Here is a 27,739-nt window from a genome sequence, read left to right on the forward strand (position 1 = left end):
CATGTGGGGGATGGAGTACATCTGGTGAGCACACTGTTCAAATAAACACACAGTTCAAATAAACACCTACAGGTTGCGAGCCTGCTAGTGTTCCACTGGACTGTCTAGAATAGTCTGTGGTCGTCATCTATACTCCGCTAGATGACTGGATCATCAATAACATCTATAACGAGGCCTCTCATTATTTTATTTTGTCACACAGCAACTATTACATCTACCCATGTTTTACCCAACACATTTTGTAGATATAAAATACATATACAGTTTAAATCTTTGAAAACATGTATAAAACGTTCATCCAGCATAGATAGCAAGTATTCAGATAATATGCACAAATAGCACGTAATTTATATTAAATACTTCATATCTATGTGTAAGTTGAAAGTAAATATGCACTCACCTGAAAAGGTGGTGATTCCGAACTCAGACAGCGCTTCGCTTCTTAAAAAGAATTTTCTTCGACGAAACCTAGTATTATTACCACTAGAGTTTAGTTTATTATTCGTCGAGACTAATTAATAGTCTAGCTATTATTATTATTATTATATAAGCGTCAAAAAAAATACTTATATAACCCATAATAATAGCCCAAATATTTATTATAAGTTCCTAATAACGTTACTATAATTAAATAAAAGCTATATTAAAAATAGCGTAGGCGTAGCTCACTTACAGCGGATTTTATAGAAAACCGGGCTTTGCTTGGAGCAGCGTTCCCGAGCCGAAAAGCTCTTCTTCTCGGAGCCTTCGAGCACTCCGGGGCTTCCGCCTCGTGCTAGGGAGGTTCCCTAGGCTTTTCGGGGGATTTTGGGGCTAGAGAGAGGTTATAAAGAGAGAGAGAGAGTAAAGAGAAGAAAGAATGGGAAAGGTGTGAAGAAAATGAGGGTGGGAGAGGTGGTATTTATAGGGTGAAATGTGGCTGAACTTGGTGCCACATGTCACCATCTGGTGGCAAGCCTTGGGGAGAAAGCAATGGCCAAGATTATGCCACATCACCCATTTTCGCACAGCACACTTCCGACTTCTAAAATCCGTAACTTTCACATACGACCTCCGTTTTTGACGTTCTTTATATCCACGCGTAGGTAATAATAAGATCTACAACTTTCATTTTGACACCGTCAGCTAATTCTCGACCGATCTTAAATTTAACAGTACAAGGAGATTATACTGTTAAACGTCTGCGTAAAATTAATAACTTCTACATACGGACTCTGTTTTTGTCTGTCTTTTTACCGTTGATTTCCTATTAATGAGATCTTCAACTCTCATTTACGTTGCGTAAGTCAAAAACCGCTCGAACTAAAATTCGAGTTTCAGGCCGTGCACTGCTAAGCTGAATCTTAGAAAAATCATAACTTCTTCATACGAAGTCAGATTTGGGCGTTCTTTTTATTGATGTTCTTAGTTTAACATATTCTACGACTTTTGTTTAGATTGATAAGGCTAAAAAGTCTTCTATCGTAAATTCACTATTTACGTCTCCCGGTGCCGTGCCGGTTTTGCCGTAAAACTTCGGCGGGCCATAACTTCTTCGTTATAGCTCGGATTTCGGCATTCTTTATATGTACAGAAACCTTGAGACGTATTCTAAAACTTTATGTAGAGATATCGGGATTATCTCACACTTTAATTTTGACGCTCATTTTTATTCTTTATTAATTATACATTTATAATTAAATAATAAACACATAAATACACATAATTCACATAATACTCAAATATTTTATATTTATTACTTCAAAAAGAGTTACAATAGTTGACCTAGACTATTACATTGACAAAAATGCTTAGCCCTGAAAACCCGGGCGTTACATATTTTACATCTCGGAGTCTGAAATCCAAGACAGGTTTTCAAGGTTGATTTCTTTAGCTAGGTCCTTCTCACCCGCTTGCAATGGAGGATCCTGCAACCGGTGCAAGCAACATAGAAACCTTAAGTTTCGAGAAGCGTTCTAACACCTTTTGAAAACTCTGAAGAATCAGAGTGTCATAGGATTCAGTTGTAGGAGCCCGACCTTTGAGATGATCGAATAGGGCTGAAAGAATGGCAAGCATCTCGTCAAATTTGTTGTTTAGAACATCCACGATGTTCCATCATGCCCTGAGAAGCTTTAGGAGAACTTTTTGGATGATCAGATTCATCTCGTCTTTCTTTCAGATCTCCATCTCTAACCTCTGAATCCGTTTCTCATGATGGACATGATTTTGTTTGATGAGATCGTTGGTGGCACTAACCAAATCATCATGAACGTTGAGCATCTCGGTGATTGTGTTGAGATATTGATCAACAAAGGCATCATACTTTTGTTCTACTTCTTCAATAGTGGTCTTGAGTCGGAGAGATATAATCTGATCAAGCTGGGCTTTTCTTTCAACAACAGTGGGTCTGAACTTGTTTGTTTCGGACAAGGATTTGAGGATTGCATCAAGCTCGGAATCCAGTCTGGAAACCTTATCGTCAATCTTGGCATTTAGTCCGGCCACAGAGGTTTCTATGGCATCAACCTTCTTCATGGTGCCTGGGAAATTGTCTCGAAGTTCCAAGAGGCAAAAAGGAACAACATAGTTTCTAGTTGATGATCATGTGTCCGAAGTGGAAGTTCAAGACTTGTTTTTATCATCATATTGAGTCTCTGGTGGTACGGAGTGATCAACCTAAGTACATTGGCTGTCTTATCTTCCTGGTGAGGAGTAGATTCTATACCAACTCTGAGATGTGAATGAACTTGATCGTCAATGTTGATCTCCTCATCAACCGGCTCGGAAGAGGAGGATGAAAGTCCGAAATCAAAATCCGGTCTTGATGAGGATGGCTTCAAAGGAAAGAGAATTGAGGAGAGCATCGGAGAAGAAGCGATGGAGTCAACTTCATCATCGAACATGACTTCATCTGAATCAGAATGCATACCATCATGATTATATGTCTTTGGTGTTTCTCCAAAAGCAAACTCCAAATTAGTGATTTCATCAGTAGGGACAATGAAAGGCAAGTTGCTTTGGATAGACCTGTTCCTCATGGAGATGAGAGTTTCTTCGACTTAACGCCTGGTGAGTTCTGAATGCCTTGTATGTGCTCTGTCAACATAATCTTCCCACAAAGGATCGTTATTACCTGGTCATCCTGTACCCTTACTGGGTATCAGACTAGTTGTGGCATCTAAGGTTGGAGGGACAACTCTAGCCTTAGAATACTTAGGGTCCGAAGCAGGGAGCTTGGACAATGCTTGTGTAGAAAGAATTGGGTTTTCCAAAGAGACACGTGGGCTTGTTCCAGGGGGAAAGGAACTTTGTTCAACACCAGCAGCACCCTGTTGGGAAGGTGAGGGTGGATTGTGTGGAGACTCCCTATGTGTGTGTGTGTGTGATTGTGTTTTTGAAACTCTAAAGGGTACTCCGGAAGAGTGGTTAGGTGGGGTAAGAAGATGGCCAAAGTTAGACGGGTGTCTTTGGCTCCTACCTATTGACAGGAGGAACCAACTTTGGTTCTGCTTTTTTGGCTTTTGGCTTTGAGGGAGAGGGTTTCCTTTTGGCAAATTTCTTCTTCTTACCACCTAAAGGAATAGGCTTGGCCACTTTCAGAGTGAGATCAACGGGGACTGGGGTAGATTGTGTAGGGATATACACAATATAGGTCTCCATGTGATGTTTCAAATGAATTGATCCAAAAGGTAAGATGGCCAACATATGTTCTGACGAATGTTTAATTGGTCTGAAGGAAGTTTGGTCTGGAATATGATAATGTATAATAGTTTTGAAAGAGACAAATACCTCTCTTGGAATCGTATCAGCATGAATTGGTTTGGATATCTCACGGTAAAGTTGTTGAATCGTCAGGAACCAAAATCTAGGGCTGGAAATCTCGTTGGGCTTCCGTTTTAATGTAAACTTCCGAAAATCTTGCCACAACAATTGAGGAAGATCTACAACGTTGCTCTTGCCAGAGACAATGTTGTAAACCACTTATAACCAGTCTTTGCTTAAAGTGTTTATACCTCCATGTTTGCCAAACAAACCCATGACAATGAAATGCATCAGGACTGTCCAAGGGCCCGAGACAATTGATTTCTTGAACTTCTTTGCTTTATATTCTTGGCCATAACCGATGTGAGTGAGAAATAGTTGGAATTCTTCTGCTTTTGGTTCTTGTACCTTGAAGTTTGAAGGGATTTCTTCTATTCCAATAGCCTTGAGAAACGTGGACTTGTGGATAGGTACAATGGGATCACCGGTTATCTTTGTCTCAAGAATGTCGTTTTCAATCTTGATTCGTTCAAACTTTTTGTGAAGAAGATGAAGATGGATTGGTGGGTCTGGTATCTTGGTGAATGGAATAGCGATAGGATGATGAGCAATGAACTCAATCATGAATGTGATGAGCTCATCGAAATCTATGGGGTCTAGTGAAAATAGTTGCATTATGTCTCTGAGAAAGGGTTCGTTGGACTGAGATGACGATAATCCCTTGGATGATTTCTTTTTTGCAGCAGTTTTGGAAACTTTAGCAGCGGTTTGAGTGACTTCAGGAGCGGTTTGGGAAACTTTGGAAGGAGATTTGGAAGATGACATTGTTGCAGGAGATGAAGGTTTGAAGAACACGGTTGCAGAGAGAAGGAAGAAGGATTTTAGCTCTTTTGTGCATGTAAAGGGTAAAATAGGATTTGAGCAGGGTTTTTATAGGTTAAGGAAATAGGTGTCACCCCCCCAAAACTGAACGACGGAAGTATTCAGGGGTGGAGGACTTCATTTGTAGTATCACAACAATGCATAATAGAAACCAAAGTACAACATTTATTACATAAGATTTTAAGTTTACAACTGTGTTTCAAAAGTATAATTTACAAACAAAAATATAAAGAAACTTGGTCTTCCTCTAAACGTGTTGGTACCTGTTTACTGCTTTCCTGAAAATACAAGTAGTTTTGAAAGGAGTGTCAACAATTAAGTTGGTGAGTTCATAAGTATGTTATATAAATAACTTGTTGTTTGTTCTATAAAATATGCATTTGTTCTTCCAAAAAATCCTATATTTTCTATTGTATATACATTTGTTTTCAGAAGTAGTATAGTCTTAACCTCCCATAAGACTTTGAAAAATGTTAACTCAGAAATTGTATAGTATTCTATACCCATACTTGTAATAAAACTTGTGAAATAGTATTATAGTTTTAATATAATAAAATTATATGAAGTTGTTACTTATTCTTACACCAAACTTATTTATCAATTTCAAAGTTGTGAGTTGTCATAACCATACTTGATGACCTAATTCTCGCCTGAAACACAATGTTCTTCAGGAGTTGTAAGACGGTACGACAATTGTCATCCCAAGCATGCGGTCTTGACTGTAGCTAACAGTCGAGATGTGGGATTGTCAATCCCATATAGATCTATATACAAGTATCACGCTCTCCCTCAAGGCGACTCTGGTTATAACTTTCAGGGCTTTTGTTTTATACTTGAATAAGTACTTGAAGTGTGTCTCGCAAATACCTTATTGATAATTATGTGTAAAATATTGAAAAGTATCCTTGAAATAGTCATATCAACTATATTATAAATTATATTTAATATAATTTATATATCTGATTTCATCAGAAACTCTGATTATGTAGTAACATATGTAGTTCCATATAAAGTATATTAACAAGTTTGTATGAATCATAAATTATACCTATTATAATTTATATGTTTATTGTAGGAAATAGTTCCAAATGAGTTCAATAGTTTATTTACAATAATAATAATAATAATAATAATAAAAAGAATGAGTTTTATCATTTACATGAAAATTCCTTGTATTTTACTTGTATTTCCCCCCTAAAACATTATAAAAATAGTAAAAACATAGGGGTATAAACTCACTTGATAAGCGTTTCGTTTCTCAAAAAGAAGCTTGTTTGACGAGAAAACCGACTTGAATCGGGCAGAGTTCCGACTAGAAAAGATGGATATTCTCGGGAATATCGGGGCTTTGAGGTTTGCTTCGGGGGCTTTAGGGGTTGTTGGTGAAGTGTTGGAAGTGAAAGGAGTGAAAATATGAAATTTTGGTGAAAAAGTGGGTAAAATCCAAGAAGTCTCGCAGCCATTGTATAGGTCGCGAGGGTTCGGTCCGAAGGGGAGTCACCAAACACGCGGCATCAGCAGCGAAGGCCACGTGCGAAGTCGGAAGCAACATTGTGCGAGGCTCGGAAGCGCGACACGTGTGTGAGGCGCGTCGGAAGGGGATTGGCCGAGACTTCGGTTGAATCGGAGAGCTACACGCGTCAGATCCAGTTGAGGTGGCTACTGTTCATGTAAGGGGTGTCGACTAGCTAATGAACCGTGACTTCGGTCCAATCAGAAGGTGCCACGAGGTGGACACGAGGAGGCTGCTGATGCGAGATGACGTGGCCGGGTACTGTTCATGCGAAATTATCTGGATTTTTTCTATTTTTCTTTATTTTTGTGTCAAAAACATGTAAAATTCATAACTTTTGCAAACGAACTCCGTTTTTGACATTCTTTATATGCACGCGTAGGTAAAATTATACTCTACGACTTTCGTTTAAACTTCGTCGGGAAATTTTGACTTTATTTTTAATATTATTATTTTTAACAGACAGGGACAGGAAAATCCATTAAAAATTCATAACTTCTTTATCCGATGTCCGTATCCGATGTCCGTATTAACAAGACATTCGATTCTCGTTTAAGTTGTTTCGATTAATCTCGCTTGATCTTTATTTCGAGTTTTTAGCTATTTACCACTAATTCGAACTTTAAAAAAATCATAACTTCTTCGTACGAAGTCAGATTCAAATGTTCAATATACGAAAGTTCATTACTTTTACGAGATCTACAACTTTCATTAAGGTCACTAAGGCTAAAAAGTAGTTTATCAGAAACTCACTTTTTACGCGAAATAACGTTTACCGGATTTGTCGCGGATCTTCGATTGATCATAACTTCTTTGTTATAACTCGGTTTTGGGAGTTCTTTATATTTTTGGAATCCTTAAAATCTCTATGACTTGGTTCATCCCAATTGAGATTATTTAACACTTTAGTTTTGAGGGTCAATTATGTAAATATACATAATATGATAAAATTTCTCTTTATTATTTCAAAAAGAACTACAAATTACACTATTACATAGGTTTGAAATAACAGTTTATTACATTATCCCCCCATTAGAGAAAATTTTGTTCTGAAATTTTTACATTACAGATAGACTAGGGAAAAAGATGTGGGTATTTCTGTTGCATTTGATCCTCCTGTTCCCAAGTGAATTCAAGTCCCCGCTTTGCATTCCAACGAACTTTCACTATCGGTATACGGTTTTGTTTGGTTTTCTTAACTTCCCTGTCTAAAATCTCTACGGGTTCTTCCACAAAGTTAAGATTCTCGTTTAATTCGATTTCATCAAGTGGGATTACAAGAGTCTCATCAGATAAACATTGAATGTAGGATGTATGTTACTGAGTTGTTGTGGTAGATTAAGTTTGTAAGCTAGTGGACCGATTCTAACAAGAATTTTAAATGTTCCAATATATCTTGGGTTTAATTTTCCATGCTTTCCAAAGCGTATCGTGCCTCTCCAGGGTGAAACTTTCAACATTACTCGATCACCAACTCGGAACTCCAAGGGTTTTCTTCGTTTATCGGCGTAGCTTTTCTGCCTGTCTCTGGAAGCTTTTAATCTTTCTCGGATTTGTACTATCATCTCGGTAGTTTCTCTTATGGTTTTTGGACCTGTGAAAGTGCCTTCTGGAATTTGACCTCTAGCCAATTGTGTGTCTCCAACTTCAGCCCAGCACAACGGTGATCTGTACTTTCGACCATAAAGTGCTTCGAATGGAGCAACTTTAATGTTGGTTGGGTAACTGTTGTTGTATGAGAATTCAAACAGAGGTAAATGAGTATCCCAAGGTTTACCAAAATCTATTACACATGCTCTCAGCATGTCTTCTAATGTTTGAATGGTTGTCTCACTTTGCCCATCAGTTTGTGGATGATAAGCTGTACTCATATCCAGCTTAGTTACAATAGCGTTCTGAAGTGACTGCCAAATCTTGATGTAAATCTACTATCTTGGTCTGAGATAATAGATACCGGTACACCATGTAGTATGACTATCTCCCTGATTTAGGTTTTGGTTAGCTTCTCCATTTTGTCTGTCTCTTTAATTGGAAGAAAATGAGCGGACTTAGTCAACCGATCGACAATTACCCAGATGGCACCGTGCCCACTCGGAGATCTGGGTAACTTGGTGATAAAATCCATGGTTATCCTTTCCCACTTCCACTCAGGTATTTCCAGCTTCTGAAGTAGACCTGAGGGCTTCTGATATTTGACCTTCACCTTGGCGCAAGTCAGGCACTTGTCCACGAAAGTAGCAATCTCTGCTTTCATGTTTGGCCACCAATAAAGTTTCTTTAGATCCAAATACATCTTATCTGAACTTGGGTGAATGAAGTATCGCGTCTTGTGTGATTCGTTCATGACAACCTCTCTGTAATCGCCGAACTTTGGTATCCAGATCCGGTTCACGAGGTATCGGGCTCCATCACTTTTGACTTCTAAGTTTTTAACCATTCCTCTTAAAGATTCACCTGTCACATTCTCAGGTTTTAAGGCTTCAAGTTGGGCTTCTTTGATTTGTGTAGAGAGATGTGAATGGATAGTCACGGTCAACGACTTTAATCGACGTCCTGAGTATTCTTTTCTATTGAGAGCATCTGCTACCACATTGGCTTTGCCTGGATGATAACGAATCTCACATTCATAATCGTTGAGTAGTTCTACCCATCGTCGTTGCCTCATGTTTAGTTCTTTCTGGTTGAAGATATGTTAAAGGCTTTTGTGGTATGTAAAGATTGTGCACTTGGTACCATACAAATAATGTCTCCAGATCTTCAAAGCAAAAATCACTGCTCCCAACTCAAGGTCGTGTGTTGTATAGTTAACCTCGTGTGTTTTAAGCTGTCTCGAGGCATAGGATATTACCTTTCCTCGTTGCATAAGAACACAACCGAGTCCTTGGTTGGAAGCATCACAGTAGAGTATGAAATCTTCCGTTCCTTCGGGTAGAAATAAGACAGGTGCACTGCATAGGGCTTGCTTTAGTACTTGGAATGTTGTTTCTTGTTTTTCTCCCCAACTAAAGGTTACACCTTTTTGGGTTAGGGTAGTAAGGGGCTTTGCTATTCTAGAGAAGTTTTGAATGACTCGGCAATAATAGCTAGCAAGACCTAAGAATTGACGAATTTCGGTAGGCGTTTTGGGTGCTGACAAGTTTTCAATTGCCTTTATTTTGGAAGGATCAACGTATGTTCCTTCTGAACTGACCACGTGACCTAGGAAATCAACCTTCCTGATCCAAAATTTGCACTTTGAGAATTTTGCATATAACTTCTCTGCTCTTAACGTTTGCAAGATTTGTCTGAGATGTTGACTATGCTCCTCTTTGCTTTTTGAATAAATAAGGATATCATCAATGAAGACTATTACAAATTTGTCCAAATAAGAACGGCACACTCTGTTCATTAAGTCCATGAACACTGCAGGTGCATTCGTTAATCCAAAAGGCATCACTACAAATTCGTAATGACCATAACGAGTTCGAAATGTTGTTTTGGGAACATCTTCCTCTAGAACTCGTAATTGGTGATACCCATATCTTAAGTCGATCTTTGAGAAAAAGCATGCACCTTGAAGCTGGTCGAACAAATTGTCAATGCGTGGTAAAGGGTATCCGTTTTTGATGGTAAGTTTATTTAGTTCGCGATGGTCTATGCACATGCGAAAAGATCCATCTTTCTTCTTGACAAACAAAACTGGTGCTCCCCAGGGTGAGAAACTCGGTCTTATAAATCCTTTGTTAAGAAGTTCATTCAGTTGACTGGATAATTCCTGCATTTCTGATGCTGCAAGACGGTATGGGAATTTGGCTACAGGGGTAGCTTTAGGTACTAAGTCGATTCTGAATTCGACTTGTCGTTTTGGGGGGACTCCTGGAAGATCTTCGGGAAAGATATCAAGAAAGTTGCATACTTCTGGAATGTTCTTTATTTCTTTTGCTTCTTTCTTTACATTAACTACATGATCAAGGAATGCATGATATTCTTTTCGTAAATATTTCTGGGCTTGAATGCTCGAAATTAGTCGGAGGTTCGTGCCTGGTTTGTCGCCGTAGATAATTATGGTTTCATCATTCGGTAGTTTAAGACAAATAGCTTTTTCGAAACATAGGATGTCTGCATGATGGAGACTCAACCAATCCATGCCAATAATAACATCAAAACTTTTAATGGAGATAGGCATGAGGTTGACTTGAAATGAATAATTATCTAAGTGGAGGGTACATCCTATGTATATATTATTTGTACTTTCAGTCTTTCCATTAGGCATTTCTACTACAAATGTTTCTTTTAGTGCCTGAGGTGGTTGGTTGAGTAAATGTTCAAATTTTTGATTTACGAAACTCTTCTCCGCTCCACTATCAATTAATATGCATGCGTATGAGTTATTGAGAAGAAACGTACCAGTGACCACCTTAGGGTCTGTCACGGCTTCCTCCTGACCAATTGCGAGTAATCGTCCTGTTCCACTAGTATTCCTTGCCTTTGGGCAGTTCCCTTTATAATGTCCGATTTCATCACAGTTATAGCAAGCTTGGCTTACTCCTTCAGCAGGTATTTGGGTAATAGGTTGAGCTTGTGCTTTATAGAAGCGGGCATTATGCCCCTTCTTCTTGCAATTTTGGCAGTACATCTCTTTACAATCTCCTGTATGATGAAAATTGCACTTATTACATCTTGGTAGGGTTCCAGCATAGCGACTTGGAAACACTGGGGTAGTAGAGACAGTGGTAGGAAGGGTTGCAGGAATAACAACTGGAATGGTGGCTGCATTAATTGTCATCGTTTGTTGTTTCTTCGAAGGTTCCTGAGATGATTGCCCTTTTCTTTTATTCCAAAAACTCTTCTTGTTGTCTCCATCTTTAGATGGTTTGGGGTTTGTTACTTGACACTTTCCATGATCAATGAGAGTTTGTGCCAGATGTTTGGCACGGTCGAAAGTGAGAGGTTTTGCGGCTAAAACATTTCCTTGAGTTGGGGGAGTTAATCCCCAAATGTATCTCTTAACTTTCTTGCTTTCCGGAGTAATCATCTCCGGACACAAAAGGGCTAAATCACTAAATCTAGCAGTGTGATCGATGATGTCAGAGTCCTTCACCTTTAGATTCCATAATTCTTGGTCCAATTTCTGTTATTCGCCTCTCGGACAATACTCGGCTAACATTTTCACTTTTAATTCTTCCCAACTCATAGCGTTTGCCACTGGAAGAGATAAAGATTTGACGTAGCCATTCCACCATGAAAGGGCTCTATCCGCAAAGGTACATGCAGCGTACTTCATTTTATTGGCTTCAGGACAAGCACATATTTTAAATATTGATTCTGTCTTCTCGAACCAGCGCGACAAAACAATGACACCTCCCGTGCCATCAAAGGACTTTGGTTTTGCATTAGTAAAATATTTATAAGTAGATTCTCTTGGTTTACCATTTTTATTTCCAGGATTAGGAGGATTGTTACCGCCATTTGCATTTAATTGTGTTATAACTGCTGCTACAACTGCTGCTACTGCTGCCTGAAATCTTGCAGCATCGAATTGGGCTGGTGGTGGTAGTGGATTATGTCGAGGCATCTTTTAGCTATAATAAAATAAAGGATAAAATAAGTTATTCAATTTCAATTTAATTCATAACAAAAGTTTATAAACATTATGAATTCATGATAGTAGTATCTTTCGTGTGATTTGTTTTGTATCAGGTATTTCTATAATCATTTAATGTATACAAATTGTATGAAATTAAAATTTATAATATTCAAATTAATTATAAAATAATGATGTAAATAAATTGTGAGAACAAGATGGTAATATGAAATATTTGTCACTTTATTTATTTATATCATACATAAACTTTGACTTGTTACAAAATATTTTACATAAAAGAAATTTTTACATACATATTTAAAAACTTAATTAAAGGAAAACTTAGTAGTGAAAACACTATTTGCGGCATGGGTTACGTCGGTTACTAGGCCCTGCTTTGTCTTATGACTTCCAACACTTTTCTTGCGCAACTTGATACTTTCTCAATTGTCTTATTTCTTCTTGAGCAGAATCAACTTGTCTTTAAAGGAACATAGTGTGTTGATCAGTGTCTTCTTGTATCCCATCAAGTCGTAAGATATCCGCAGTATTGACTTGTGCGGTGGCATTTACTTCAAGAATCCGATTAATCGAGATTCTAGCTTGATCAGTTTGGCGATTTATTCGTCGTATGATAATTGGAAGGGCTTTATTTGCTGTACCTCCATCAGTGAGGTTGTAATATTCTCTGGCCATTCCATAAGGAGGGCGCATACCTTCCTATCTGCACTAATGGTTTATATGTTGACCCCAGTCTAGTATGGGTCGAACATTACCCTGTCTTAAATGGTGTTGTCTCGGATTAATAACTTGGGGATTTGTATAGGTACCACTTGATTCATTATCAGTGGCTTCCATAGGTTCCTCCTCTGAATCACTTCCATTGCCGTGATCAGGGATGTATGGCTCCCCAGGGTAGTGTCCAGCCATGTTATCTGAACGAGATGTAGAGGTGAGAAAATATATTAAATATTTAGATGTATTGTTTTATAGTATTCCAAAATACTCCTATAGTATTTCAAATTTTATGTTTTAGATCTAAAATCTTCTGAACATGTATAGTTGGTAAGTTTTAGACATGTCACAATACTATAATCACTCCCAAACATATGTTGGTCATATCTTGAATTAATACAGTTGATCATGCTATATTAATCCTAGATATGATTACATAATTTTCTTAGGTTGACTATAATATTTAACATTCAAATACTTTTAAGTTCTGTGATACTATATTTGTAGATATTAGTATTATTATACTTCTTATAAAAATATTCAAATTTTAGAAAAGTATACTTGTAGTCAGAGCTTTCAGTCCCTAATGTATTTATAGTTATATATCTTTTATGGGTTGATACACTTAGTTCACTATAAACAATGCTCTGATACCAATCTATCACACCCCTAAAAGTGTACGACGGAAATATTCAGGGGTGGAGGACTTCATTTGTAGTATCACAACAATGCATAATAGAAACCAAGGTACAACATTTATTACATAAGATTTTAAGTTTACAACTGTGTTTCAAAAGTATAATTTACAAACAAAAATATAAAGAAACTTGGTCTTCCTCTAAACGTGTTGGTACCTGTTTACTGCTTTCCTGAAAATACAAGTAGTTTTGAAAGGAGTGTCAACAATTACGTTGGTGAGTTTATAAGTATGTTATATAAATAACTTGTTGTTTGTTCTATAAAATATGCATTTGTTCTTCCAAAAAATCCTATATTTTCTATTGTATATACATTTGTTTTCAGAAGTAGTATAGTCTTAACCTCCCATAAGACTTTGAAAAATGTTAACTCAGAAATTGTATAGTATTCTATACCCATACTTGTAATAAAACTTGTGAAATAGTATTATAGTTTTAATATAATAAAATTATATGAAGTCGTTACTTATTCTTACACCAAACTTATTTATCAATTTCAAAGTTGTGAGTTGTCATAACCATACTTGATGACCTAATTCTCGCCTGAAACACAATGTTCTTCAGGAGTTGTAAGACGGTACGACAATTGTCATCCCAAGCATGCGGTCTTGACTGTAGCTAACAGTCGAGATGTGGGATTGTCAATCCCATATAGATCTATATACAAGTGTCACGCTCTCCCTCAAGGCGACTCTGGTTATAACTTTCAGGACTTTTGTTTTATACTTGAATAAGTACTTGAAGTGTGTCTCGCAAATACCTTATTGATAATTATGTGTAAAATATTGAAAAGTATCCTTGAAATAGTCATATCATAACTATATTATAAATTATATTTAATATAATTTATATATCTGATTTCATCAGAAACTCTGATTATGTAGTAACATATGTAGTTCCATATAAAGTATATTAACAAGTTTGTATGAATCATAAATTATACCTATTATAATTTATATGTTTATTGTAGGAAATAGTTCCAAATGAGTTCAATAGTTTATTTACAATAATAATAAAAAAAAAGAATGAGTTTTATCATTTACATGAAAATTCCTTGTATTTTACTTGTATTTCCCCCCTAAAACATTATAAAAATAGTGAAAACATAGGGGTATAAACTCACTTGATAAGCGTTTCGTTTCTCAAAAAGAAGCTTGTTTGACGAGAAAACCGACTTGAATCGGGCAGCGTTCCGACTAGAAAAGATGGATATTCTCGGGAATATCGGGGCTTCGGGGCTTGCTTGGGATCTAAGGTATGCTTCGGGGGAATTAGGGGTTGTTGGTGAAGTGTTGGAAGTGAAAGGAGTGAAAAATATGAAATTTTGGTGAAAAAGTGGGTAAAATCCGAGAAGTCTCGCAACCCTTATATAGGCCGAGAGGGTTCGGTCTGAAGGGGAGTCACCAGACACGCGGCATCAGCAGCTAAGGCCACGTGTGAAGTCAGAAGCGGCACCGTGCGAGGCTTGGAAGTGAGAAACCTGTTTGAGGCGCGTCGGAAGGGGATTGACCGAGACTTCGATCGAATCGTAGAGTTGCAAGTGTCAGATCCGGTTGAGGCGGCTACTGTTCATGCGAGGGGTGTCAACTAGCTACTGGACCATGACTTCGGTCCAATCAGAAGGTGCCATGAGGCGAACACAAGGAGGCTGCTGATGCGGGATGACGTGGACGGGTACTCTTCATGCGAAATTATCCGGATGTCCGTTTTGACGCTCTTTATATGCACGCGTAGGTAAAATTATACTCTACGACTTTTGTTTAAACTTCGTCGGCAAATTTTGAGTTTATTTTTAATATTAGTATTTTTAACAGACCGGGACAGGAAAAATCCATTAAAAATTCATAACTTCTTTATCTGATGTCCGTTTTCGTCAGACTTTTTACCGTTGTACTAGTATTAACGAGACCTTCGATTCTTGTTTAAGTTGTTTTGGTTAAATCTCGCTCGATCTTTATTTCGAGTTTTTAGCTGTCTACCGCTAATTCGAACTTTAGAAAAATCATAACTTATTCGTACGAAATCAGATTCAAATGTTCAATATATGAAAGTTCATTATTTTTACGAGTTCTACAACTTTCATTAAGGTCACTAAGGCTTAAAAAGTAGTTTATCAAAAACTCACATTTTACGCGAAATAGCATTTGTCGGATTTGTCGCGGATCTTCGATCGGTCATAACTTCTTTGTTATTACTCGGTTTTGGGAGTTCTTTATATTTTTGAAATCCTTGTTAAAATCTCTATGACTTGGTTCATCCCAATTGAGATTATTTAACACTTTAGTTTTAAGGGTCAATTATGTAAATATACACAATATGATAAAATTTCTCTTTATTATTTTAAAAAGAACTACAAATTACACTATTACATAGGTTTGAAATAACAGTTTGTTACAATAGGTCAGGTTAAAAAGGGTAATGATGAAACCCGGAAATCGAAATGGATCGCATTTATGATGTTGCTATTTTTAGATGAGTTGACCTGCAATGACTATAGATGCCAATGGCTTGAAGTGCAAAACAGAAACCGTCACTTTGTTGATGTGATGTTTACTTTACAGAGACGTGTGCAACATGGAGCGAGTTTCGAGGGTAAAAAGATAGTCATCATTAAAAAGTAACCATTAAAAAACGTTTCATATAAAACCTTTTGGACTTCATCATGTGATTTGATTTCAGAGTCATAAGGTTCCATAATGTTTTGAAAATAGTTTCTAACCATGAGGAGTCCAACAAAAAAAATTGAATGATCTCGGAACATGAGAAAGGTCCGAGATGGGGTCCGAAATGAAACATATGAACCATAAGGTCCAGAGAGAATTTTTGAAGGTTTCAGCGTAAAAACAATGGTGTAAAATTTTTAAGAAATTTCGGAGTAAAGAGTTCGGAGTGAAAATTTTGAAAAACTCTGAGATTGTATTCTGGACAAGATAGGAGAAAAGAGTTCAATACCGTTCCGGACTTGAATTTTGGGATGATTTTATGAATTAAGTTCTGAGATGAGATTAATATCAATGTGACTATGTTGGTCATGGACTTCATATGATAAAATGAGCTATACAACTTAAAACTACAAGAGGCTGTTAGATAAAAAGACACAAAAATGATCCTATTTATTTTGAGAGGCAATAGTTTCAAGATGAGGGAAAATTTGATTCCCGAACATTTTTTTTACTTTCTAACGTTGCCATTAGAGAGTGCAAACCTCTTGAAAGAACTGAGGATTAGGCATCATCATACCCATTTTGTTCATAAAAAACATTGAATTTGGTTTCGTCTAATGCCTTAGTAAAAACATCAGCAATTTCATCATCAGATGGAACAAAAATAAGTTCGATGTTACCATTTAAAACATGATCTTTGATTAAATGGTACCATATGCCGATGTGCTTCGTCATTGAGTGTTGGAATGGATTGTGAAAAAAATGCAATGGCACTTTGCAAATCACAATAGATTGGGATTTGTTAAAACCGGTAACCATAATCCAAGAGCTATGATTTCATCCAAAGAACTTGAGATGTGCAGCTAGCAGCAACAATGTATTTTGCTTCAGTTGTTGAGTGAACAATGTAGTTCTGTTTCTTGGATGACCAACTGACCAATCGACCACCTAAGAATTGATAGCCATAAGATGTGCTTTTTCTGCCCAATTGAAGACCACCATAGTTCGAATTGGAATATGCTTGAAGGAGGAAACTCTCATTTGTTGGGTACCAGATTCTGAGATTCTTTGTACCTTTGAGATATCATAATATTTGGTTGACGGCCAAGAGATGAGACATCTTTAGATTGAATTGAAATCTGGCACACAAACATGTTGAAAACATGATGTCCAGACGACTTGTTGTAAGGTAGAGCAATGATCCAATCATTCCTCTATACTTCTTTTCATCAACAACAACACCTGAAGGGTCTGAATAGATCTTGTGTCTGAAACCCATAGGTACCTTTTCCGAGGCACGTGTGTCCATTCAATATTTCTTGAGAAGTTCTGAGATGTACTTTTCTTGGTGAATAAAAATTCCTCTGTTGGTTTGTTTAACTTGGAGGCCTAGGAAGAAGCTTAGTTCACGATTCATACTCATTTGGAATCGACTAACCATTAACTTAGCAAAGTCAGCAACCATTGATGAATCGGTGGATCCAAAAATGATGTCGTCAACATAAATTTGGACAATCATGAGATGTTTTACATGTAACCTTTAGAATAGGGTAGGATCGAGAATACCTCTTTGAAAACCTAAACGTTTGAGAAAGTTGGTGAGGTTCTTGTACCAGGTGCGAGGAGTTTGCTTGAGGCCATAAACAACTTTTCAGAGTTTGTAGCAGTAGTTCGGATATGAGAGATTAACAAAACCAAGGTTTGTTGGATATACACTTCGGTATTAAGTTCACCATTTAGAAAAGTACTTTTGACATCCATCTGGTAAACCTTAAATCCTTTGTGAGCAGCATAAGCAAGGAAGATTCTGATGGCTTCAAGACAGGCAATAGGAGAAAAGGTCTCATCATAGTTAAGCCCTTCGATTTGTGTGAATCCTTTGGCCACCAATCTTGATTTGTTTCGAATGATAACTCCTGCATCATCTAGTTTGTTTTGAAACACCCATATAGTACTAACAATAGGATGGTTCAGAGGAGGAGGAACGATAGTCCAGACTTCATTTCTATCAAATTCTGCCAATTCTTCCTACATGGATGTAATCCAATCAGCATGTTCTAATGTCTCTTTAATGGATTTCGATTCAACCATTGATATAAATGTAGAGAAATGACATTCATTTTAAACACTTGTGGAAGATCGAGTTTGTACACTAGCGTTTGGATTTCTAATAACTTGGTTCGGAGGATGATCCTTGGTCCATATATGTAGTCTTGGAAGCTCTTGAGAAACAAAAGATCCTATATCAACAATGGGGTTGTGTTGCTCCCCCTGAATACTTTGAACTGGTGGATGATACCGGATAGGTTGACATCATCTTCAGGTGGGACATCGAAGTAATTTGCATCATCATCGTTGTTGATAGGATTATAGTCGAATGCATCAGTTGCATCTTGGAATCCATCCACATTTGATTCAAAGGAAGGTTGACCATTCTCACCCTCAACTTAAGAAGGTTGAAATGGTTCGGAATCAAACAGAGGACAACTGGGTGTCAGACCTGAAACATTTTGGGAAACCGAAGCTTCGGTTGTTGAGGTTTGTATTTTTCGAGATTCCGAATCAAGAGCTGTTTCTAAAGGTCCGAATAAGGTTTCAAAATCTACTTCATAGATCGTTTGCAGGTTCAGACATCTTGGCGTTGGAGCATCTGACTCCATGATGTGAGTTGTGATATGGGTTGGGCTACAATTCTGAACAAAATTGTCATCAAAGGTGAAATCCAAGCTTTCTTCAAGAACTCGAGTTCGCCGATTTAGAACTCGATAAACCTTTGATTTAGCAGAGTATCCAAGAAAAATGGCTTCATCAGCTTTGAGTTGGAACTTTGTAAGCTGATCATGGTTGTTCTTGATGAAACATCTACATCCAAAAATGTGAAGAAAGGAGATACTTGGCTTCCGACCGTTCATGGCTTTGTGCGGTGTCATGTTGAGGCGTCGATTGATAATACTCCTTTTCTAAGTGAAGCATGCAGTTGAAACAACTTCAGCCCAAAGATAAAGTGGAAGATTTGCAAAGTCGAGCATGGATCGAGCAACTTCAAGTAGTGTTTTGTTGCGTCATTCAACTACACCGTTCTGTTTTGGAGTGTATAGAGCAGAGAAGTTGTGGTCAATACCCTTCTTGGTGAGAAAGTGGTTAATGGTGGCATTGGTGAAATCTGAACCATTATCACTTCAGATTCGCCTTACTGGAAATTTGATGAGAACTTTAATTCCTTTGATTAAGTTGATGAGTTTGGAGGTTGTTTCTGACTTGAGCCTTAGGAAGAAGACCCATGTGAACCTAGTAAAATCATCCACATTCACAACAATGTATTTTTTGTGATGTAGACTCTCTGCTGTTGAGAGTCCACACAGATCCATGTGCAGGATTTCTAATGGATATGAGATAGATTTTTCAATGACAACAGGGTGAACCTTCTTCAATTGTTTTCCACAATCACATGCAACACATAAATGATCATTTTCGAACTTGAGGAGTGGCAAACATCTTACCATCTCACCAGAAACAAGATCATTCATATATCTAAAGTTCAGATGAGAAAGCCTTCTATGCCATAACCAACTGACATCAGGAACAACTTTTAAGAGTAAGCAGAGTTGGGGCTTGCCAATGATCATTTTGATGTCAAGAGGATACATGTTCTTGTTGCGATTTGACTTGATCAAACATTCTTTCCGGTCTTTGACATGACATAGTTGTTTTTCTTGTAGAATTTAACTTGTCGATTCGCATCAGTAATTTGAGCCACACTTATCAAATTCTGCTTCAAATTAGCTACATATTCCACGTTTGAAATGGAGAAGTTTCCATTTGTAAGGATTCCATAACCTCTAATTTGAGTTTTGGAGTTGTTGCCATACATCATGTAGCCAAAATTTGGTGAGAGTTTGAGATCATGCAAAATTTCAAGCCCCTTCATGTGCATGGAGCAAGCACTATCATTAGACCATATTGTTTCTTGCTCTGAAGCACAGAGTGCCTGCAAAATTAGTGATTTGTGGAGTTTTTAGGATCCAAGTTAGGTTTTGGGACAAAGGCAAGAGTCTTAGGATTCGATTGTGACTTTTGAGCAACATATGTTTTGGATGGTTTGTTCCGAGATTCTTTAGGAAACAAACAGAAGGCCATGGTTCTTTCATCTATCCAATAATCATATCCAATGACATGATGATTCGGAACAACTTTCTCAGACAGCCAGCTTCTGGAGCAGTGGGAAACCATGAGTCTTTCAGAATTGCAGTTTCATTTTTGATATTTTTCACTTTCCATACAAAATTTTGTTTTGAAGAATTTTGTGATATTGTTTTCTTAAAAACTTTTTCTTTGGTTGATGATACATTTGGTTTTGAAAGATGTTGTGGTTTGAAAATTGTACCATCAGATTTGGCTATAAAAACAGATGAAATAGTCCGAGGTGAGTTTGTTCTGACAGATTGAGTATTAAAAATGGGATTTTTCGAGGTAGGATTGACTACTTGCTTATGTTCTTCCTTATTGGAAAGATTGGAAGGCCTTTTGAGAATCTTAGTGGGTACGAAGGTGCTTTGACTCCTAGTTGGTGGAATGGCAGTCCGAGATACACTCTTTTGGAGTTCTCAAGGAATCTTGAATACCGTCTTGACTTAAGTCCCTTTTTTAGAGCATTTTTGGCTTCTACCCTAGGATCAACAACATCTTTCTTCTTCAACATAGGTTTCTTTTTAGAGTTGAAGGAAGACTTGGAAGTTTGAAAAACATAAGGGTTGTCATACACAGGTTTGACTGGCACAAGTTTGGTTTTGGAGACCACTTGTGAATCAGATTCACATGAATCAGGTGAATTATCAACGTCACTATCTATTGATGCCCAAACAAATCAGAGGTATAAGGATCATTTGTCTCTGGAATGATTTCCTCAACAACATAGTTGTTAGGAGGGCAGTGGTTCAGAATCTGAACAACAGTGTTTAGAATACTAAAGTGGGGTTCCGAGGTCCGATTCATGTCCAGGTTTGTCATATGCAGAAGAGGCGTGGAATCGGGACACTTGACAGCTATAGACTGAAACTCAGGAATTAGTGATGCAAATTCATCAGAAGTCTCACGAAGGGGTGAAAAAGGTGACACATGGGTGTCTGAATTTTTGATGTTTGGAACGTCTCCCATAAAAGTTAGACTTGCAATTCCTTCAAAGGACGAGAAATAGGTTTTGGAAACTCGCTTCCGAGACCATGAGCTTTTGATCAGGGATGAAGAAAATTGTGAGTCATCCGTTCATTTGCTTCAAGAATTTCAATGGAATTATGTAAAGCATCTATTTTAGCATTGAGACGTTTGTTGTCAGAAATTAAAACATTTCTTTCAGAATAAGTGATTTCACAATTGTATTTAAGAATGATACATTCATCTTGTGACATTACAAGCTCTCGTTCTAAAGACTCTATTTTCAACTTCTTATCCTCAAAACATAATCTAAGATGACTTAGTCCACCCTCCTTCTTCTCACTGGCTTCTATGGCTGACTCATAGTCTTTGTAAATGATGTTCATATCTGATTGGATTTGGATTAGATTAGGTTCACACAGAGATAAGTCAAAATTATTATCAGTAATCATAAATTTTACCTGTTGAATGATGCTTCTGCTAGGTGGATCATTGGTAGCCACGTAGCAGTAGTTTGGTTCAGCATCTTTATCATCCCTCTCTGACCCAGATGACCAATAGCCTTCATCACATTCTATTTCTTGTTGAGCCATAAGACACATGTTTTTGCCAGTGGTTACGTCATCATCATCTCCAGAAGACCAATACCCTTCTACTTCCCTTGATATAGTGGTAACAAAATCCTTTTCACTCTCTACCATTTCTTGAGCTTGATGTGCATAGTAAGCAGAGTCCTTGATCTTGGGTTTTTGTGGGACTTCGGCTAAGAAATATTTGGCAAAGTGGTTTGCATGACCACATTTGTGACATACAATTTTGGGTTTGTCTAACTTAGGAGTTTGTGAAGATTCTTAGGTGTGATTCGGTGTAGGAAGGTTAGGTTTGTAAACTGGAGGGTTTTCAGAGGGTTTGTTGAAAGGTTGAGGATTGTTTTGGTAAGGAGCATGGAAACGGTTGTGATATGGCTTGTTATAAGGACGATTGTATTTCATGGAAAGCAAGGCAAACTCTTAATGGAAACAGAGTTATGAGTCCATATCTTCAGGATTAAGTTCACTAGTTAAGTGATAGTTGTTGTTGGAGCAGGAATGGTTGGAGTTGAGGCTTGAACATGAGGGATGTGACATCCCCAAAATCTCGGCCAGAAAAGACCGATTTCATTTATGCTTTTTAAAATAATTTTCAGAGTAAATCCTTTTAATTTTAAAAGAGATGCGGAATTTGTTCCCAAAAACAAAACATGATAAAATAGATATTTATCAAAACATTTCATAAAGAAATATGATTTCATTTCATAATCAAAAGTCGGGATGTCATGTTCCGATACAGATCATAAAGCATAAACGATAGCATTACAAGTCATTCAACAAATATATACATATACAGACTTGTAAACAAAACAACTTGATGTTCGCCCATCTTAAGCTCTTGCGCCACTTCCTGTAAAATAAATCAACTGAGTGGGTCAGGCTTGGGAGCCTGGTGAGCATATAGGGTTTTCAACCGACAATAATTATATTTAATTTCAACAATCAACAATAAACCCGATTACCCATTCCCGTTATCCTCACCTTACGTTCCTAAAAATAACGTCTATTATAAGGAACTTATTTCAGGATTTTTCATCGGGACGGACATCACTGCAGAGGGGCTTCCTCAACAATAAGTGTCCTAAAGGCAACCATGTGGGGGATAGAGTACACCGGTGAACACGTCGTTCACAACACCTACAGGTAATGAGCCTGCTAGTGTTCCACAGGAAAGTCTAGAATAGTCCGTGGTCGTCATCCATACTCTGCTGAATGACTAGAATAACACCAATAACACCGAGGCCTCTCATCTGTTTATTACACACCAATTATCTACCCATGTTCTACCTAACATATTAGTAGATAAAAATATACGTTTTTATACATAGTTTAAAAACCTGTATAACATGCTTTAAGCAATACATATTCCACATAACAGATGAGGCATACACACATAACACGTATTTCATAGAGAATACATCAGATCTATAAGATAGAAGAGAGTGAATATACACTCACACGTGTAACAACCAAATATATACACATAACACGTATTTTATAGGAAATACTTCATAATATTGCGTTGGAATGAAAATAACTACACACTCACTTGATCAAAAGATGATCGGGCAGCACTACGGCTTGCAGAAGAGGTGTTTCTCCGTAGATCTGGAAGATCTTCACAAAACCGGGCTCCTTGCGGGCAGCGTTTCGGCTCGGGAATAACGCTCTTCGGGATCCTCGGGGCTTCGGATCTTACTTCGGGGCTCGGGAATATTACCGGGGCTTTGGGGTATAAACGGCACGCAAATCGAGGCAAAACTTAGAGAGAGGGAAGAGTTTGAACAAGAGAAAATGGTTGAATTCGAGTTCTTTTTATAGGCTGCTGGGTCTGGGATTACGCGGGGCGTACTCAAATTACGCGGGGCGTACTCGAGTTACGCGGGGCGTACTTTGACGTCACCGCGTGCGTCGACTGGTGGCACTCGAGTATTGGTCAGACAAGTTGCATCCGACTGAGTACGCGGGGCGTAATTGACTTGTCAAACTTCTAAATTGCGTAACTTTCGCATACGAGCTCCGTTTTCGACGTTCTTTATATCCACGCGAAGGTCAGACCATACTCTACAACTTTCATTTAGACTCCGTCGGCTAATTTTGACTTTTATTTTTATTATTTATTTTTAGAAGGCCGGGACAGAAAAACTTCGTTATAAATTCATAACTTCTTCGTCTGACGTCCGTTCTCGCCTAACTTTTCATCATTTCGCTACTAACAACAAGATCTTCGATTCTCATTTAGATTGTTTCGGCTAAAAACCGCTCGATCTCAAATCGAGTATTCGGGCTGTATACTGCTAAGTCGAAACTTCATAAAATCATAACTTCCTCATACGAAGTCAGATTTGGGCGTTCCTTTTATGCACGCTCTTGGTTTAACGAAATCTACGACTTTCGTTTAGATCGCTAAGGCTAAATATCGCTCTATCTTAAATTCATATTTTACGTCACTCGGCGTCGTGTCGGTTCTGTCGCGAAACTTCGACAGGTCATAACGTTTTCGTTATAACTCGGATTTTGGCATTCCTTATATCTCCGGAATCCTTGTTTCGACCACTACAACTTTATGCAAAGATATCGGGCGTATATCACACTTTAATTTTGACGCTTATTTTATTCTTAATTCGTTAAATTAGAAAAATCAAGAAAATAAACACATAATTCACATAATTCACAAATAATACATTTTTTATTATTTCAAATTTAGTTACAAAGGTTAACCTAGACTATTACATTGCTAAAAATGGCAAGCCTAGAAACACGGGCGTTACAATTCTCTCCACCTTAGAATGATTCCGTCCCCGGAATCACACACCAGCAAACGAATGCGGATAGCGACTCATCATGTCACTCTCCGTCTCCCAGGTGAGATTTGGCCCATTCGTGTGTTTCCATCGGACAAGCACTAACTCCACCATCTTACGTCGCAATTTCTTAGTCTTTCGGTCAACAATTGCCTCCGGTTCCTCAATTAACCTTTTGTTCTCATCGATCATCAACTCTGAAAGTGGAATTATGTCAGGAACTTCTCCCGTGAACTTCCTCAAATAACACACATGAAAAGTGTTATGAATTCCATTCAGTTCTTCTGGTAGTTCGAGCTTGTAAGCTTGGTTCCCAATCCTCTGAAGAACTTTAAACAGTCCAATAAACCTTGGACTTAACTTTCCCCTTTTTCCAAATCTTATAAGTCCCTTCCACGGTGAGACTTTAAGCAAAACCGAATCTCCAACTTCAAAAGTCATCGGTCTTCGCTTTTTGTCAGCATAACTCTTTTGACGATCCTGAGCTGCTAACATTCTCTCCCTAATTATTTTCAACTTTTCAGCAGTTTGATGGACTATCTCCGGCCCCATAAACTGCTTTTCCCCAGCCTCAAGCCAACAAGACGGCGTACGACACTTCTGTCCATACAAGGCTTGATAAGGTGCCATCTTTATGCTCGAGTGAAAACTATTATTATAGGAAAATTCTACCAAAGGTAAATGTTCATCCCAATTACCTAGGAATTCCAAGGTACACGCTCTCAACATATCTTCAAGTGTTTGTATCGTCCGTTCGCTCTGACCATCAGTCTGCGGATGGTAAGCTGTACTTAAACACAACTTGGTACCCAATTCCTCTTGTAGACTTTTCCAAAATCTTGAGGTGAAACGACTATCACGATCCGACACAATTGTTAGCGGAACACCGTGAAGTCTCACAATTTCCTTCACATAAGAATTCGCAAGCTTTTCCATAGACCATTTCTCATTGGCTGCTATGAAATGCGCACTCTTAGTGAATCGATCGACGACCACCCAAATCATGTCGTGACCATTCTTTGTTCTGGGCAGTTTAGTGACAAAATCCATAGTAATGTCTTCCCACTTACCCATACGCACAGGCAATGGTTCTAAACTCCCGTACGGTTTCTGATGTTGTGCCTTGACTCTTGCACAAGTCACACACTCGGCCACATACTTCGCAATGTCGAGCTTCATCGTCGGCCACCAATAATAGGGTTTCAGGTCCCTATACATTTTAGTGCTACCGGGATGAATTGAGTACATGGTCTTGTGAGCCTCTTCCATCAGAAGATCTCTGACTCCTCCTGTCTTAGGTATCCAAATCCGATCTTGGAACACCTTCAGTCCGTGACTGTTTACACCGAACACCAACGTTTTGCCCAAACGTTCTTCCTTCCGGTCATTCTTCTCCGAAGCTTCCTCTTGAGTTTTCTTTATACTTTCTAAAATGGTTGAGACAACTTCAATTCTCAACGCTCTTGGCCTTCTCTTTTCAAGATTGACTTTCCGACTGAGAGCATCAGCAACAACATTGGCCTTACCGGGGTGGTAAAGTATCTCACAGTCGTAGTCTTTAAGTAGTTCCAGCCAGCGTCGTTGCCTCATATTCAATTCTTTCTGACTAAAGAGATATTGGAGACTCTTATGATCAGTGAAAAGTTTGCACTTCGTGCCATAGAGGAATGCCTCCATATTTTCAGAGCGAAAACTACCGCTGCCAACTCCAAATCATGAGTCGGGTAGTTCTTTTCATGCTCTTTCAGCTGTCGAGATGCATACGTGATCACCTTATCTCTCTGGGTCAAAACACAACCCAATCCAACACCAGACGCATCGCTATAAACAGCGAAGTCTTCAACTCCATCGGGTAGAGAAAGTATCGGTGCCTCGCATAGTTTCTTCTTTAGCTTCTCGAATGCTTCTTTATGCTTATCACTCCAAGCATAAGTAGCTCCTTTGTGGGTCAAAGCTGTTAATGGACTAGCAATCAAAGAAAAGCCTGGGATAAACCTTCGGTAATATCCAGCTAATCCTAAAAAGCTTCGAATCTCCGTGGGACTTTTTGGTTGTTCCCACTTCATTACAGCTTCAATCTTTGCTGGATCAACCATTATACCTTCTTGGTTGACCACGTGACCCAAGAATTGGACTTCTCGAATCCAAAAATCACATTTGGAGAACTTCGCATACAGCTTCTCCTTCTTCAAGACTTCCAAAACTTCTCGCAAGTGTCTGCCATGCTCCTCTTGGCTTTTTGAATAAATCAGAATGTCATCTATGAACACTATCACAAATTTATCAAGGAACGGGTTACAAACTCTGTTCATTAAATCCATGAATGCTGCGGGAGCATTGGTTAGTCCAAACGACATAACCAAAAACTCATAGTGTCCATATCGGGTTCTGAATGCAGTCTTCTCTATATCCTGCTCTCTTACTTTTAGCTGATGATATCCTGACCTCAAGTCGATCTTTGAGAAATAACTTGAACCTTGTAGCTGATCGAATAGGTCATCAATCCTCGGCAACGGATATCTATTCTTTATTGTTGCCTTATTCAGCTCTCGTTAATCAATGTACATCCTCATGCTTCCATCTTTCTTCTTTACGAATAACACCGGAGCTCCCCAGGGTGATGAACTAGGTCTAATGAAACCTTTGTCCAATAACTCCTGAAGTTGCATCATTAGCTCCTTCATCTACGTCGGTGCTAATCGATAAGGTGTTTTTGCAATTGGCGTTGTTCCGGGCAACAAGTCAATACGAAATTCTACTTGTCGATCGGGCGGTAATCCAGGAAGATCTTCGGGAAATACTTCCGGATAATCACACACAACAGGAATATTTTGCATCACCTTCTTTTCCTTCTTAGCATCGATCACGAATGCTAAATATGATGTACATCCATTGGTCAAACACTTTCTGGCTTTCATTAGGGAAATGATTCCAGAATTTACTCTGCGTTTATCTCCATACACCATAAAAGATTCCTTTCCAGGCGGATTCACTTTCACTATTTTCTTCTTGCATAAAATTTCGGCATCATTGGCACTAAGCCAATCCATTCCCAAAACGATGTCGAAACCATTAAGTTCTATAGGTAATAATTCCTCGTGGAATTTATTCCCATTCAAATCAATTAAAATGTTTTTCATACGATGGCTAACAGGTACAATCTTGCCACTAGCAACTTCGACTAATAAAGCATTATCTAGTCTCACAATAGGCAAAGCTAGTTTTCTACCAAATTCATGCGATATAAAGGAGTAGTTGGCTCCAGAATCAAATAAAATTTGGGCAGGCAATTTGTTAACGAGAAAGGTACCTGAAGCGACATCAGCTTCATCTTTAGCAGCTTCCAATGTCATCTGGAATGCTCTCGCCTTTGGCTTTGGCGGAATGTTGGGTCTT

At 38.2% G+C, this 27,739-nt stretch overlaps 1 protein-coding gene across 1 annotated transcript; it reads right to left on the minus strand.

Moving 5' to 3' along the window:
• Positions 1–17,376: 17,376 nt before the first annotated feature.
• Positions 17,377–18,710, minus strand: LOC145046620 (uncharacterized). The gene is made up of 3 exons (XM_078994905.1): positions 18,299–18,710; positions 18,078–18,244; positions 17,377–17,826 (listed from the first exon to the last, which is right to left on the minus strand). The coding sequence occupies exons 1-3, from the start codon at positions 18,708–18,710 to the stop codon at positions 17,377–17,379; spliced, it is 1,029 nt and encodes a 342-aa protein (XP_078851031.1).
• Positions 18,711–27,739: the final 9,029 nt, after the last annotated feature.

This window comes from Lactuca saligna, chromosome 5 (assembly GCF_052625555.1).
Source record: "Lactuca saligna cultivar CGN05327 chromosome 5, ASM5262555v1, whole genome shotgun sequence".
Classification (NCBI taxonomy): domain Eukaryota; kingdom Viridiplantae; phylum Streptophyta; class Magnoliopsida; order Asterales; family Asteraceae; genus Lactuca; species Lactuca saligna.